The 15,928-nt window shown below is 42.4% G+C and overlaps 2 protein-coding genes across 3 annotated transcripts in view; one reads left to right on the plus strand and one right to left on the minus strand.

The window, feature by feature from the left end:
* DOCK4 (dedicator of cytokinesis 4) overlaps positions 1 to 2,810 on the minus strand; it is a 347,529-nt gene extending 344,719 nt beyond the window's left edge. For both annotated transcript variants that reach the window (XM_048499440.1, XM_048499439.1), the window contains exon 1: positions 2,603 to 2,810. In XM_048499440.1, coding sequence (XP_048355397.1) covers positions 2,603 to 2,639 — 37 coding nt within the window. In that variant the 5' untranslated portion in view covers positions 2,640 to 2,810. The remainder of the gene's footprint in view (positions 1 to 2,602) is intronic.
* A 203-nt stretch (positions 2,811 to 3,013) lies between these two features.
* ZNF277 (zinc finger protein 277) overlaps positions 3,014 to 15,928 on the plus strand; it is a 73,742-nt gene continuing 60,827 nt past the window's right edge. Inside the window, exon 1 of the mRNA XM_048500879.1 lies at positions 3,014 to 3,155. Within this exon, the coding sequence (XP_048356836.1) occupies positions 3,116 to 3,155 (40 nt within the window). The 5' untranslated portion in view covers positions 3,014 to 3,115. The remainder of the gene's footprint in view (positions 3,156 to 15,928) is intronic.

Below are 15,928 nucleotides of genomic sequence, written 5' to 3' on the forward strand. Positions count from 1 at the left end.
TTTCACATAACCTGAGGTTCCAAATTTGTCAGATGTCCTGAATGCCACTTTCTCCAGAAAACCCAGAAGAGATTTAGCTGACAGAGGTATACAGATTGGGGTAACCATTGGGGTATATTGGGGTAATAATTTCTGACCAAATTCAACCTCCTGACAGAGGTATACAGAAGGATAAAAGTCTCAAGCTTCAAGTTGTTCCAGTCAAGCAAGTACTTTATTTTAGTCAGACCCGTTAGGGTCTCAATTCTTCTAGCAATAAACCTTTTTCTAAAAAAAAAAAAAACTGTTACACCTTGCTTGTGAGTCTCCCACTCTGTTCTGGCCAAGTACAGGGCAACTAAGACTGTTTTACTTGGGGAACAGAACAAGCACAGTATCTGCTTTGCAGTTCAGAAGTCCCAGATTCAATATTCAGCAATCCCCATTTTAAAAGATCAAGTTGTTGGTGATGCGAGACCCTGGAGAGCTGCAGACTGTCTACTCTAAATAGACAACCCTAGTCTTGCAGACCAGTGGTGTAAGGCAGCTTTGTGTGCTCATTTTCTTCGAAGCACAATATTTAAACAAATCCAGTATTTAAACAGAACCCATATTTTGAACAGTACAAGGGCACAGTTAAAGGCTTACCGCCCCCCCCCCGCCCCGATCTCGCTGAGATTACAAGAACAATAGCTTGCCCACCCTGTCACACTCTTCCATAACACATGCAGCACTTGGGAGGCAATATGGGATGCAACTGTCAGAGCTCAGGACAAAGTTAAATAGGCAAAGCCATTTTTAAGCTCAAGTTAACTGTTTAGCAGCCACACACGGGTCATTCAAAGTGAAATTGGACACCTCCCTTCCATCAATAAAAAGATGTAGCAATTATACTGGTCTTATGTTTAATGAAGATGTATTACAGTTTTAAAAATGTATTCCCTTTCAAAGTTTTTTTTAAAGCAAGCCTTAACACTTGTCCAGCAATATCCCACATGCCATTCCAGGAAATACCAAAGCAGCTTTTAAATCCATGAGCGTAGCTTGTGTGTGTGTGTGCGTACTCATACACAGACAAGCTCACTCTCCCCCACCCCAAAAGGCCAATGGGAAGACTTATCAATATCTAGCAACTCAGCTGCAACAGGATACATAAAGAAGTCAGAAAAATCCCATCAATAATCTCTAACATTTAACATTTAGGTCAGAGCAATATCTGGGACCACTTCCAAATGGGGCGGTCACAGGGAATATCTTGGCTCCAGTGCCAATTGTTAAACACAGAAATCACATACACATATACAAGTCTTTACATTCCATTTGGATCTTTCTCTTACATCCACAACTCAATGGGCAGGCATATCCTGGATACAGAAAGATATTCTCATCATAACCATCACCTACAAAATCAGTCAAAATAGCAGCTATTGTATTGTGTCAAACTCAGCAGCAAGTATTAGCGATGTCTTAGGCAGAGTCCAAAATAACATACATCCTTTGCCCTGCACACCACCTAAGTGGGGGGAGGGGGGGATAAGCCCCTTGCGGCAACTGCTTTCCAGAAATCAAGAAACAGACATATAAATTACTCCAATTTTAAAAATAATAGGTTTTTTAATGGAAGATTGATTATAAAACTGCCTGAAAATAACAACCCAAAGTGATAAAAAGACAGAAAATAATTTGGGCAAATATTTAATTGGCCAGAGGAAAATTAAGAGAATAATCAGAAGAAATGCCACATTATGCTGTCAGGAGGTGGGGGGGTGAAGCAAGAGATGAGAAGCTCCACACTGATCAGTCAACATCTAACGTCCTTTGTTGTTCACCTTTTGTGTAGGGAATGGAAGAGGCTTTCCCTCCTCCCAAAAACAGGATGGTAAGTTCTCTAACTGAGTGTACATCATTCTGTCTGTTTTCTTGTGTAATCCAGACACTTTTGTACTACATTAAACCTGAGAACAAAAACATCACTACTGGAAGTGGGTTACTATCCAGATTAAAACAAAAACACTAGACACACACAAACCACATTAAACTGTGAACTGGCTTGCCTCACAGTTCACATGAAACATGGCAGCAGTTCAACCTATATTTCAACGGGAAAGAAAATCCACACATCTTGTTTGCTTTGCTTTTTAAGATATTTGAGTGATTTGAAGGACCTTGGAGGGATGCTCTTTAATAGTGTCGAAATGAGTGTCTGTAACACGATAGGCAAAGACGACAGATCTCCTTTCAACAATTACGAGATCCAATTTCTTTCCTTTTAAAAAACACTTTTCATTCTCTCCCTTTATTTCTACCTTGAAAATATCAAATGCCACCCCAATGACACCTAGTGGGGGCTGAATGGAGGGGGGAGGGCGTGAGGATGGAGATGGAACGAATAAGATGGTTTTAATCAACACCACTTTAAAAAAAGGCATCAACTTGAAAAGTAACCAGAAAAATGCACATTTTAAAAAAAAGGTGGGGGGGAAATGAAAAGAAACAAAAAGTGAGCACGGTTCTAAATCGGTTGCAATTTTCACTGCTCCCTTCATACGCACCGCTCAGAACAGAGGGTGAAAAGGGGGGGCACCTAAGTAACCAGAATCGCCCGCAAGGACCTACAACTCACCCACTCCGTATTTCTCGTGCTCCGTCGGAATCCACATGCTCAAAAGCGCCGCTCTCGGTCCCCTTTTCCACCCCCAAACAAGAATAACAGCCGGTGCCCTCAGCGGCTACCAGCCAACCCAGCTCGCTGCCCAGCGGCCGGCGCTATAGCCGCTCCCGCTGCCTATGTGCAGCTCAGCTCCTCTTCTCAAGCTCCGGCGGAGAAGTCATTGTTCTGATTGACTGAGCTGCGCTCGCGCTCCGGGACAGCCACGGCTAGAGCCGCCCTCCCTCCACACCCCCTTAGACATTCCGGTGCACGGCGGGAGATGCAGTCTTTAGTCCGCCTTCGACAGCCTTCTTCTGACAGAACCTCCGACAAAACAAAAGGCTGCCCACCTCCACACCCGACATGCTTTGCACCGCAAGCTAGCCAAGCATCTCCTCGCTCCTTATTGGCCCAGGCGCTGTTCCAAGCCTTGCGTAGCCTGCGAGACTAAGAATCTTTGTGGTACCGGTAGTAGTATCTGAAGGCATGGCTGCTTCTCAGAGCGGAGGGGAAGAAAGGAGAAACGGTGAGTTCTGGCTGCTTTATGTTTCGGTAAAGAGTGCCACGCAGCCCGATCGTGCACTTTCATCCAGGGGTTCAAAAGGGTGTGCTGGAAATATTAGTCGTTAATTTAAAGCACGTTTGGTGTTTCTTGAGACCGAACTTCTCTCCTCCCCAATTATTTTCAAGTTACGACTACTTAACAAAAGACAATAGACATGACGGGTAACTGTTTTAATGAAGAAACGCTGCTTTAGGTCTTCCTTACCACCGTGATTTGCTATAAAGGAATCATGTACAGTGTGACCAACACAGATTTGTTGTATTGTCGAAGGCTTTCACGGCCAGACCATGGCCACACAGCCCGGAAAACCCACCACAACACAGATTTGACTTCATCTTGGGGAAAGAGCTACATTGTTACTGTTTTAAATTAAAATTTGAAACGCCTTGGATTAAAAATCAGCATTCTAAAGAGTGTTACTCTATACTCAAGAAGGATATAGGAATATAATTTACATTCACTTTCTCACGTCCTCAGAAATAATGATAAGAAATTTATTTGGTTCATGGTCCATGTGTCTTTTAGCGCATTAAAGAGACATAAATCAAACACACAACTAATTTATTCATTTGTATCATAGCTGAAAGAATCTGGTACGGTTTGGGACTTCTAAAATGTATAAACTGCTGAAACAGAAGTTTTAAAAATACCATATCTTTCAAAAATGAACTGTAACAGAAATTTTAAAATAGTCACATCTTTCAAAACTGCACTATAACTTGTCTGCCCTCTAACAGTTCTGTTTTAAGCAGACATCCTAAAAATAATGTATCAGCTTAGGGTGGCATTGTAAAGGATGACACTATAAAGTATTCCACAAACTTTCACAAGAATTAAAAAAAGTTTCTCATTTGTTCTGCAAATATGCATAATACTTAGATTGAAGACCCAAGTTATAATCCATCTTTGAAAAACCCATGTACTTTCGCAGGCTCCCTCTCACAAGGATCATGCATGTGTATTGCTCTTACAACAGTATTTACATCTGTTTCAAAAAAGAAATAGTTCTATGTAAAAATCCTGGACATTGTTATGTTAGAACCAAGGGTTTAAAAAAAAACTGGTGAAAACTATTTTCGATCTCTAAGAGACTCATCCTAAACTGGAGTACCCAGACCCCTAATTACATTAATCTAGTGGGGTTTAATCCCATGCAATTGTTCTTATAATTGCACTGTTGGACACTGGTATTACCTTTCTTTCAAGTTCCATGGGGAGGAACACCAAGGGTGACTAACTTGTACAGGTGTACTGCTCTCTATGGTGGTTGCTGATCTGCCAGGCGCCAGTGCATATTCCAAAGAGGTACTTACAGAAAACATGACAGGTGGTTGTTTACATTCAGTTCATGTGGTGATACTAGGTCTATGTACTTTATTGAGGCCATCAGCTTTTTAAGAGTCCATTGTTTTGAAAACCAAGACATATATTTTATTCTGGAATTGAGTCTAATATATGCCAATGTCTGTTCATTATTCTTTTGATACCAGTAGCTAAAGGTGTATAATACCCATAGCTTAAAGTGTATAATTTAATACACAAAAAACTGTTACTAAAGGTGCTGGTTTTCTCTAAAAGGAGTTGTGATCATGGAGTCATTACAGGCCTATGGGATGTGCAGGGGCATATCTGCCATGGGGACATAGGGAGTCAAATGTCCCTGGGTGCCCCCCCCCCATTTGGTCACGGGGGAATCAGATTTTTTTGATTGTTTTGTATTTTTAAGGGTTTTTCAGTTTTTTACCTGCAGGGGGCACAGTTTTTAGGCTAGCAGCACCAACAATTCAGGGATTTTTGGGAGACTCTCCTGATGATACCATCCAGGTTTGGTGAGGTTTGGTTCTGGGGGTCCAAAGTTACGGACTCCCAAAGGGGATGCCCCATCCCCCATTGTTTCCAATGGGAGCTAATGGGAGATGGGGGCTACACCTTTGAGGGTCCATAACTCTGGACCCCCTGAACCAAACTTCACCAAACCTGGGTGGTATCATCAGGAGAGTCTCCTAAAGATACCCTGAAATTTTGGTGCTGCAGTTTAAACATTGAAAGTGGTGCTGTTTCAGAGTGGAGCATTCACCTTCAAAATATATCACTTAACAAAAGAGCTTAAAATTGGGATCTCATGTGATTCTCCCTAAGGTGGACGGCATGAGAATCTGGGGTCCCTAGTTTAAACACCATTTAAAGTGATACTGCTGGAGGTGGATTCCAGCATCACTTTCAAGGGACCCCAGATTCTCTTTTTAAATCCACTTTAAAAGGAGAATCTGGGGTTCCCAGTTTAAACAACATTGAAAGTGATTGGGGGAGGAATCCATCTCCAAACAGCATCACTTTCAATGGTGTTTAAACTAGGGACCCCAGATTCTCCCTTTAAGGTGGGCGCCACAAGTCAAGGGAGGGCGCTGACCCTCCGGAGCCAGAGCCTGTGCCAGCACACCGACTCAACCCCTTCTGGCCTTCCTAGCAGTAAACCTGGGTGCTCCTCCGTGAGATCGGCAAACGACTTGATTTCTCTCCTCCCTTCACTGTATCTAGGGTAAATGGAGCGGTGGGGGACTCAGATTATGCCCCGGGCTCCATTTTCCCTAGATATGCCTCTGCTCCACCCTCCCAGGATCCGTGCAGGCAGGCTTCTGCCCCCCCCCTCCAGGCCCTGGGGAGATCAGGAGCTAGCAGCAGGGATGCGCAGGGGACAGGGTTACACAGTGTGTGGGGGTGGGGTTACATGACCAGGGGGGCCTGGAGGACGTTTTGTCCCTGGGCTCCCCTTCCACCCCATATGCCTCTGGGGATGCCCTTCTAATAATGAGTTTAGGGTACCCTCTAGTGCAGTGGTTCTCAACCTATGGGTCGGAACCCCTTTGGGGGTCGAATGACCCTTTCACAGGGGTTGCCTAAGACTCTCTGCATCAGTGTTCTCCATCTGTAAAATGGATAAATGTTAGGGTTGGGGGTCACCACAACATGAGGAACTGTATTAAAGGGTTGTGGCATTAGGAAGGTTGAGAACCACTGCTCTAGTGCATAGCTGTTAATGTAAACTAGTTGCAATTTGGATATAATCCTGAGTAACTGAAGAATTTGTTTTTAATCTAAGGAATTTACTATATGGAACATTTTCTGTGTTTCTCTTTGATACCGTGGTGGCTTTCTTTTAGTTGCATTGCTAGTAAGGTTTACAGAGAACGGATTTATTTATTTCATTTATACCCTGCCTTCCTCCCCTTAGGGCCCAAAGCAGTTTATATTTTTCTTTCCTGTTTTTAACCTCACAACAGTCCTGCGAGGTAGGTTAGGCTGAATGTATACCACTGGCCCAAGGAAATCTATCAAGCTTCCACAGCTGTGGATTTGAACTTGGTCTCCCAGATCCTAGCATACCATTCTAACCATTATACCACACTGAATCTCATATCCAGTAAGCACACTGATGATCTGAAAGGGCTCAATCAGTGGCAACTGTGATCATGATTGGGGAAGTTGAAATATCCACAATGCTTTTCTCATTGTAGTGTTTTCACCTGTATCAGTACTATCCTTCTGTTAGGTCTAGGACAAGTTCATTAAAAGTCACTGGATTTGGGAACCTTATTGGTCCTACCATAAGATCATTGAGAATAGCTTGCCTCAATCTATCTACTCAATTTTAGATGTTTCCAGCCTTATGGTTTTTCAAAATTGACTTTAGAACAAAAAATAAAGAGTTCCCTACTAAAATCCTAGCAGGTGTTTTGAGAATATTCTGTTCAGTGTGATTCTGTTAGAAGGTAATGATTGTAAGCCAAAGTGATTATGTCTGAAATAGCTTTACTAATTAAATTCTAAGCTTCAGTTACTGGCACTACTAAAACCGAGCTTCTTAAAATAATAGGTGTTAATTATAGTGAATTAAAATCATAGGAATAAATTTTCAAAAGTTATTTTATGATAATTGTATTAAGTATTATGGATGATTGAAAACAGGAGCCTCTCAAAACCATAAAAGCTGTTGGGATATAGACATGCTTCCCACACAAGATCCTGTCATATACATTTCATGGATGTACTCTCAGAATGTTTACCTAACTGTGGCTTACTACTGGTGCTACAAAACATTGTCCTCCGTTCCACAGAAAGTCAGTTGGTGCAGTGGTTGAGAGAATTGTATGCACATTAGAATATAGTCCCAAATGATTATGCAAATTATCATTCATTTTTACATGCTTCCTTCATCAAAAGCATCATTTTGTGCGTTACTGAATGTGGTACTTTGATACAAGTGCATTTATAGTTCTTTGAACAATGTTCAAACTGATAGGGGAAGCAGGGCTAAGTACACACTAGAACCCAGGTGGAGCATTCTACAATTAAAGAAGGTCTGGGATGCTTTGTCCTGTGACAGAGGAATATACAACCCTACTATTGTTACCACAGCCTGGGCAGCAATCAGAAATTGAAGCCACGATATAAAATCGTAATAAAATAAAGACTTATTGCGGTCGATCAGAGTTTAGTTCAGCTGGAGAGAAAGGCACCATAAGGCACCAGGCAAGGCACAAGGCCAAGCACCGGATTCAGAAAAATACAGACTTCTTATAGGATTTTTGGTGGTTACATCAGTGGTAAAATTATACATAACTAGCGGGCCCGGCCATGCATTGCTGTGGCAATTGTCCTTCTCATCACAGTCCGCAACCCACACAGATGTCCATGCAGGTCCAATAATCCCCAGCATAGCCTTTTGGGGTGGTCAAATGGAATCCCTCTTTCCCTTTTCAATGCACATCGTTATATGATACTGTCTTGTTTTTTTAGTATAAGGTAACCCTTTCCATTCCACAACGGAACTGTCCAGAGTGCGAATCCCGCTGTCCATGAGGCTGGTTGACACGCACAGTCCTGGCTTGGGTAAGGCAGAACTGGGGCAAGGAGGCTATCCCAGTCAGGCAGCAGAGGCAGGGTGGTGAGGCGCTCAGCTCCCTGGGTTCTTGAAGGGCCACGTGCAAAAGAAGTGGAGCCGGTAGTGTTGGTTTGCCCCCACCACGCAGATTTTCTTAGAAGGAAAAGGCAAACTCCAGCTCACTTTTAGTAAAAGAGAGCTGTGGCGAATATGGGTGAGGAAGTGGGTAAGTGGTGATTGGATGTGAGGGAGGGAAGAGTGAGGTGTGTGAGAATGAGCTGGATGTGTATGAGAGTATGTGTGTTGTGTGGTAGCAGTGGGTGAGGCACAGAGAGTGAAAGTTACCTGCGTGTGAGGGGGGGAACCCCACCTGACGTCTCACACGGCAAAGTGTGTATGTGTTTCACTTCCACTTGTATTACCTAACCTATTTACTGTTTTCACTGCTCATCTTTGCCCATCTGCGCGAACATTCTAAGCCCTCAGGCCACAGACAGACAGGCTGCACGAACATTCTAAGGGTGACAGTTAAACACAGCCAGCTTCATGGCCTGGTGCGCCAGGAAAAAGACGTTTGACCTGGCTCAGGTATGGACTTTCGTCAACTTGAAGGTCCGATTACCTGCCCAAAACAGGGAGGGACGTCCTGTGAAAATTTGGGGGCGATCCATCCAGCAGTTTCTGAGGGAGACCATCAGGGACAAACACACTGTTAGATTTTTATATATATAGATAAAACACAGGATAAAACATATGCCCACCAGGGGCCATCAAGGATCATAAAGGTTCTTCCTCTGAGACAACTTGGCCTCATCTTTCACCAGGAAACACCTCTCTATAGCCATCTTTATGATAATACAGATGTTTGCCTGCTGGCTCTTACACATATTCACCTTGACATTCCGCCCTATGTCTGACTATCAATGGGGGTATTTCAAAACTGCTGATTTGGGAGAGCCTTTAATATGACTGGAAGGTTTAAACTATTCCTTTGTGATTTCCTCAAACTAGGAAGACATTCTTTAACATAGTTTCTGTTATCAGCTGCTGGTTTTCCTGTGTGTGTTTGATAATCATTTGGGGAGGCTATGCCAAATGCAAAGAGGTTTGTCTGACATTAACTATCTGCATCCTGTTTCTCTGTGTCCACCCCCTTTGATGTAATCTTATGTTCCAGCCAGCTTACAATTCAGACAATGCATTCAGAGAATAGTACATTTTACAGAAGGAAAGAAACCTTTTACAGAAAACCAAAAACATCTTTACAAATAAACATAAATTCTACTAATATATCTACCTAAAATCATATTTAAACAAATTATTTTTCCTCGTCCCTCTGGCTACACTATCATCTTTCTGTGGAACAAGATATAATACCAAAACACCAACCCTGAAACAACTAGTGGCTTTGTGTCTGCATCTTTTTTCTAACTTTGTTTCACTGTGGTTAAGAGGTGTGTGTGCACATATGTGTCATATGCTTTCAAGATCCATAGGCACATTTGCATTTATCTTGAAAATAGAAGGGTTAAATTGGGAGAAGAGCATTCTCATGCCCATCCTCTGAGGAATGTAGCTTTAATCTGTACCCCTCTGCCTAGGGTTGGATCCAGCCAGCAGTCCCTCTCTCTCTCAACCAGTTCCTCTGTAAACTAGTCCCCATCCCACATGGCTTTTATACATGCAAGTCCAATGGTTCTGAGCCACCCATTACTACAACCCCCAAGCTACCATAAGGCAACCTGTCTCACAGAGGAGGAAGCAGTTCTAACAAGCCTCTTGATTATGCTGTAATTAGAACAGCATAGGAAGGTGTAGTTCAGAGTCCAGGACAACAAAAAGAATAATGTAAGGTTGAATTGGTATGTGCAAGCAGTTGTGGGATCCAAAAATTTTAGTAACAGGTTCCCATGGTGGTGGGATTCAAACTGCGGCGTAGCGCCAATGGGGCTGGGCGGGGCACGACAGGGGCGTGGCCGGGTATTCCAGGGAGGGGGCATTCCTGGGCGGGGCTGTGGCAGGGACACAGCTGCTGTGCCGGTCCTTGGGTGGGAAATGAATGCACGCAGGCGCAGGCTGCCACGCACGCCGGTGCACCTCCTGCTAGACTGCTTCAAGTTCTGCGCGCTACTGCTGAAAGGAGGGGCGTAACTAAGGCAAAAATCACGTGGCAAAATCACCAATTAGTAACCCCCTCTCGGCACACACAAATAATTAGTAACCTACTCTCGGGAACCTGTGAGAACCTGCTGGATCCCACCTCTGTGCAAGTCCTCTTAAAGGACTGTTCTATCTTTAGAACAAATAGAGAGAAAGAAAAAAGCCATTAAGGCTTGTTGAATTTAAGTCCTGACTTTCCAGTTCTTGATGATGAGATAGCTACAATCTCAAAATGAAAGGGCTGTAGAATCTATTAAAATGACACCATATTGGGCACAGAAGTATTAAGGTAGTCTGTTCATTTAGCTGGTTCTGGTGGGTTTTCCGGGCTGTGTGGCTGTGGTCTGGTGGATTTTGTTCCTAACGTTAGGAACAAAATCCACCAGACCACGGCCACACAGCCTGGAAAACCCACCAGAACCAGTTGAATCCAGCTGTGAAAGTCCTCTCTTCATTTACTTTAGTAAGACAACCTAATGTTATTTTTGGTGTCTCTTTTATCCAGGCCTTCCCCAGGGAAGCATATATACATACCAGGTTCTAGAACCCTTAGCTTAGCATGTGCCATTCAGCAATCAGTGGGCATTAAAGGTATCTCACTATGGGACACTGAATTCAAGTTCATATTGTTTGTAAATTATGCATTGGTGCCACTTTCTGATCATGACAGTCTTTAGCAAAATTGATGAATCTTATAACTGAATGTAGGGAGACACAAGGATAATGCATTAATTTGAATAAATTTCATATTCTATCTTTGGGAGGACCACTTTCATTTGATATTTTCAGCCTTTAGCCATTTAATTTTGATATGAAGCTGTCAAATAGCTTGACCGTACTGTTCCAAGAGAGATCCATTCCTTAGTTCCATTAAATACGACATGGATTATGGAACATCTTTTCCAAGATTTAGATAGTTGGCTCTCTTTACCTATGCATATCTGGGGTAGAATTAACACTTGTAAATTGAATGCTACTCCATGTATCATTTATGGAGCCCTTCAGGGGTGGGCGGTCTATCAAGACTAATAAATAATAATAAAATAATAATAATATGTCCTATGAGGGCTTAAGGGTTTTTTTGCAAAAAAATTTTGCAAAAATTTGCTCCTTAAATTCCTTTAGTGTCCCTCAGCCAGGCCTAGGATTGCATACAAAAAGCTGCAGCAACCAGTAGTAGGCTTCAGTGTCCCTAATCTGCACTAATATATCTTAGCCTTCCTGCTCTCTAACATGAAAAATGGATTCTGGCTCTGGAGCAGGAAACACGTAAATGAGCTGACCTAAAAATGGCCCATCTCTATCCTATAAGTAAGTGGGCAGCTTGGACTCTGTCCCTATAATATTTTTTTATTTTATTTTTTTATTTATACCCCGCCCATCCCCAAAGGGCTCAGGGTGGCAACAACAAAATAAAACCAATACAATAAAATAGAATAAATATTTAAAATACAACTATATAACAAATCAACATTTCAATGGCGACTTAACCCCCACTATCCCATGGGAGGCCAGAAATAGTAAAACTCAGCATAGCGGGCCCCTAAACACCTGGTGGAAGAGCTCCATCTTGCAGGCCCTGCGAAAAGAACTGAAATCCTATTCTGATCTCGGTTGGGAGCCCATTCCACCAAGTAGGGACCAGGACTGAAAAGGCTCTGGCCCTTGTCGAGGCCAGCCAGAGATCCTTCGGGCCGGGTATTACCAGCAGGTTCTCCTCTGAGGAGATTTATTTTTCCGGAATTGAAGCTACTAGGTTGATCTGATGAATGGTTGGTACTCAGAGGGCCTTTGACCCATTCACACACAAGGATCTAAATATTTGGAAAAATATTAGGGATGTTTTGGAAGCACTGGGTATCTAATATTCTGTCTAGGACCAGGAGTGATCCTGGAGCTCCTGACCTCACTTAATTCAGGAGAGCTGGATTGAGTGCACAAGGCTAGAGTTTGTCAAGATGCCACAGGACTGGGTGGTAGAGGCTGGCTGAGGTGGGAGGGAGGCGACGGGGAAGACAGAAAAGAGGGCTTCCTTCAGGCATCACAGCAGACGTCAGACTGAAACTTGAGAATGGGGTGAAAAGCCCAAGAAGAGAAGAATCATCCACCCTCATCAGCAGAGCTGTTAGGCATACGACTAGCAGTTGCACTCACACAACTGAAAGGGAGTTTTGGAAGAGGGTTTCAAGGAAAGCAGCACCTGAGGCTGGGAGGAGGGATAGGAAGAGATAGGCAAAGCAAAGAGAGACAGAAGGACCACCCAATCCCAGGGTGAGCTTGTTCTTGGCGCAACAACTCAGAGGACCAATGAAGGGAAGGGCAACCCCCTTAGAAGAAGCCAGAGTCTGAGGCCAGAGAGGAAGTTGTTGGACTCCTTAACAATAGGGAATATTCCAGTTAGGGCAGAGGAGATATCTGTTTCTAATTTAGCCTGATACTTACATTCTGGAGAACTTGAACATTTGCAAACAGCTGTGTGCTCAAAGGTATTACATGACTTTTGGATTTTGCTTTGGACCAACCCTACTACTTGAAATCCTGTACAGAAATTTATCTTGCTGAAGAGATGGTTCATCCTAGCCTAGAATCTGTTTCTTTAAGTGCCTAGAACTCTTTCACAGAAATAGTATGACCAATACTGGGTTTACCAGCCAAATTCAACTACTGTGAAAATACATACCGGTAATGCATGTAATTTAAAATATTCTGGGATATGTTTATTTTTATTAGTAGTAGACACTTGTTGATATATTGTGATTATGGGGGGAGGGGGTGTTGCTTAAACCCTACTCAAGCTTTTCAAAAGAGCCAAGTTGAGATGCTGTACCTGAAGCTGCTATCAGTACCAGCCTTGTTTCCTAATGAAGTAGGAATGACTGTTCTGAAACATATGAAATAAAGGTTTGATTTTGCTAGAACTGCTTTTAAAAAAAACCCCGAAGTTCTCACAATTACAATAAAGGAAGCATGATGGCATGCCAATAAAAATATCTGACTGTATTCAAAGCTTCACTGACACAGAATTAAACGAGATTTCTGCTGCTTCAAATGAAGACCAGATCACTCATGCAAAAAGACTATGCAGGCTATGCCTGGCAATTAACATTCAGTTTTGTTTCTCAGAGTAGAGCTTTTTTGTTTGTTTTGTATGTTAGATAGTGAGACACCCTTTGGGATATCTAAATCCAAAACAAAGACACACTTTCAAGGGTACATGTATATAACAGAAGTGACAATTATAATATGCTGGGCATGGGTAGTTAAGTATCATAAACCTAAGCTAGTCTGTATGCCCACTATCTCTCCATAACATTATCTGTGTGTTCAACTTTGCCTTAATTAACCCATTCTATCATTTTGCAGACTGCTGATTGTTGAAATAACCCGTGTTGGGACTTTCATAACATTTTTAAGAGTAGTTTATGTAAGAGAACACATAAAGTTGACTTTTGGTACATTGCTTGCAGATAACAGGAAACCCAAAGAACTCCAAGGTAGCTTTGAAACTAGAGTGGTAATGGAAAGGGCAGTTCTGAAATAGAGGAGGGATTTCTACACCATCTAAAAGACCAGAATTGTAGCTTGAGACTGCTTCTTGATTTGGGTTTTCTCTTTGATTCACAGGTGAATGCCAGAGTGCAGTTTATCATTTTTTGCATGCCAGTTTTGTTTCTTCATTTGGAGATCTTTCTTCCATTGTCTGTGTCCTGTTAACAACTGACTCTTCTGTTATTTTATACTGGGGTTGCCCTACTTATGATTGTTCTCTAAATGATGGGCAGCCCAATCCAGATTGGGGTGTGTCTGTGTGGAATGACTGTCGGAGACAGTGTGGAATGACTATAGGAGACCAATGCATTTACATAGCATTTACGCTGGCCGAGAGGGCGAACAGGAAGGTGGGTGGGCCCCACAGAGCTCTACGGCACCTGCCTCACCTTGAGCTGCCACTTCCAGAGTTGCATCAGCCCAACTTGTAGGCCGGTGCAACTAGAAGCATTCCTAAAAGTGGAGCCAATATTATTTGGCTCCCACCAGGTTTTTGCCCCAGAAATGCCGGTGGTAGAGAGGAGAGACGTACGGCACACTTTTGGGTGGTGTAATTCTGTTTTCCCCTACGAAGGACTTTCAGGTGGCCAGGCAGCTTTTTGTCTCTTCTGCCTCTCTGAGTTGCCTGAAAGCCCTCTGGAGGGCAGCGTATGATTGCACTGTTTCCTTCTGGATCTGGATTGCCCTGTAAAGGTGTTAGCTGTCAAGAACAAGAATTCAGCAAGTTACCCGTGGATTTCTAGACCAGATTCAGTTTACTGTTGCTTACATTTGAAGTTATTTGTGTCTATATCCAGACTGTCTGATGAATCCATACATTCTGCTCCCTAATCAGTGAGATGGTATGATGAGACTCTGTTGTGTTGACTTCGATAATGTAACTTTTCCAAAGTGGCTTCATGTCTGTAGAACTCCCTTTCATGCAACATCTGCCAACTCCAAGTGCCAAATCCATTTAGGAGTGAACAAGACTTCCTGTTTTAAGTAAGATCTTAAGTGTACTGAACAGTTTGTGGTGCTTTATTTTAACATGTATTTCTGGAAACATTTTTTCAGATACCTAAATCATTTAAAGAGTAATCCTTAGTAGGTCTGCGCAGAATCCTGCTCACTTCTATTCAGTGGGGCTTACTCACGTGTTCTTAGGATAGCACTGATAATGAGGTTTCAGTATTAGATAGCAAGTTAGTGGTGCTGAATGAGTTGAGCATGGCTATGTTTTTCCCCAAATGTTTGGTACCATGGTTTTGTGGCAAGAAAAGGCGAAATGTGAAATGCTAATCTTTGAGAACTTAGAGTCCTAGAAAAAGGAAAACTTTAAAAGCTGTGTGTGTGTGTGTGTGTGTGTGTGTGTGTGTGTGTGTGTGTGTGTGTGTGTGTGTATATATAATTTATCAGGTTGCACCTTTCTTTTGTTACAGAAAAGGGTGTACTGTGAAGATTTTGCTAAAACTTACACCTCAGTTACCTCTAATCTGGGTCCAAATAATTTAGTGAACACATTTTTGAATTGATTGATGTTAGCAAATTGAGAAACAAGATGGGTCTTTCTGTTATATGTTTCCTGCTACAAGAATGTTTCATGGCAGCATAAACCTGGACTGGGCATCCACATTGTTTCATTAATTAAAAAAAAACCTGCTTTCCTAGAGAAACATAAAGAATATATTCATTGATGAAATACTGATGTTAAATGCTATTCTTTAGGAATTGGTTGGCCACTGAATGAGACAGGTGTGTGACAGGTGAATACTGGGCCAACTCTGCATTTGTTTATAGTTCTCTATATACCATGATTTGTTCAAATCTAACCCTTGTGATTTTAGAAGACAATTGGAAGGATTTGGCTGATGTTTATCTGCTTGTTCTCAAGGACTCTGCAGGTGTTACATGCAATACATCTCCTTGGGACTTGTTGCTATTTATCTGTTTAAAGATCCATGTCAGTGAACTGAATTAAGCAATATTAAGCAAAGCAATATTAAGTGAGTCAAGAATAGTGAGGCAAATCATGCCTCAATTTGGGCTGTTTTCTTCCAACTGGTTAGATTTTTGTTCATCTGTTTCCCCGTTTCCTCCATTAACTTATATTCCACCGCCTCCGCTATAGTACCCATAGCAACGCTTGTTAATGCTAATGAAA

The sequence above is a fragment of the Sphaerodactylus townsendi genome, linkage group LG06 (assembly GCF_021028975.2).
Source record: "Sphaerodactylus townsendi isolate TG3544 linkage group LG06, MPM_Stown_v2.3, whole genome shotgun sequence".
Classification (NCBI taxonomy): Eukaryota; Metazoa; Chordata; class Lepidosauria; order Squamata; family Sphaerodactylidae; genus Sphaerodactylus; species Sphaerodactylus townsendi.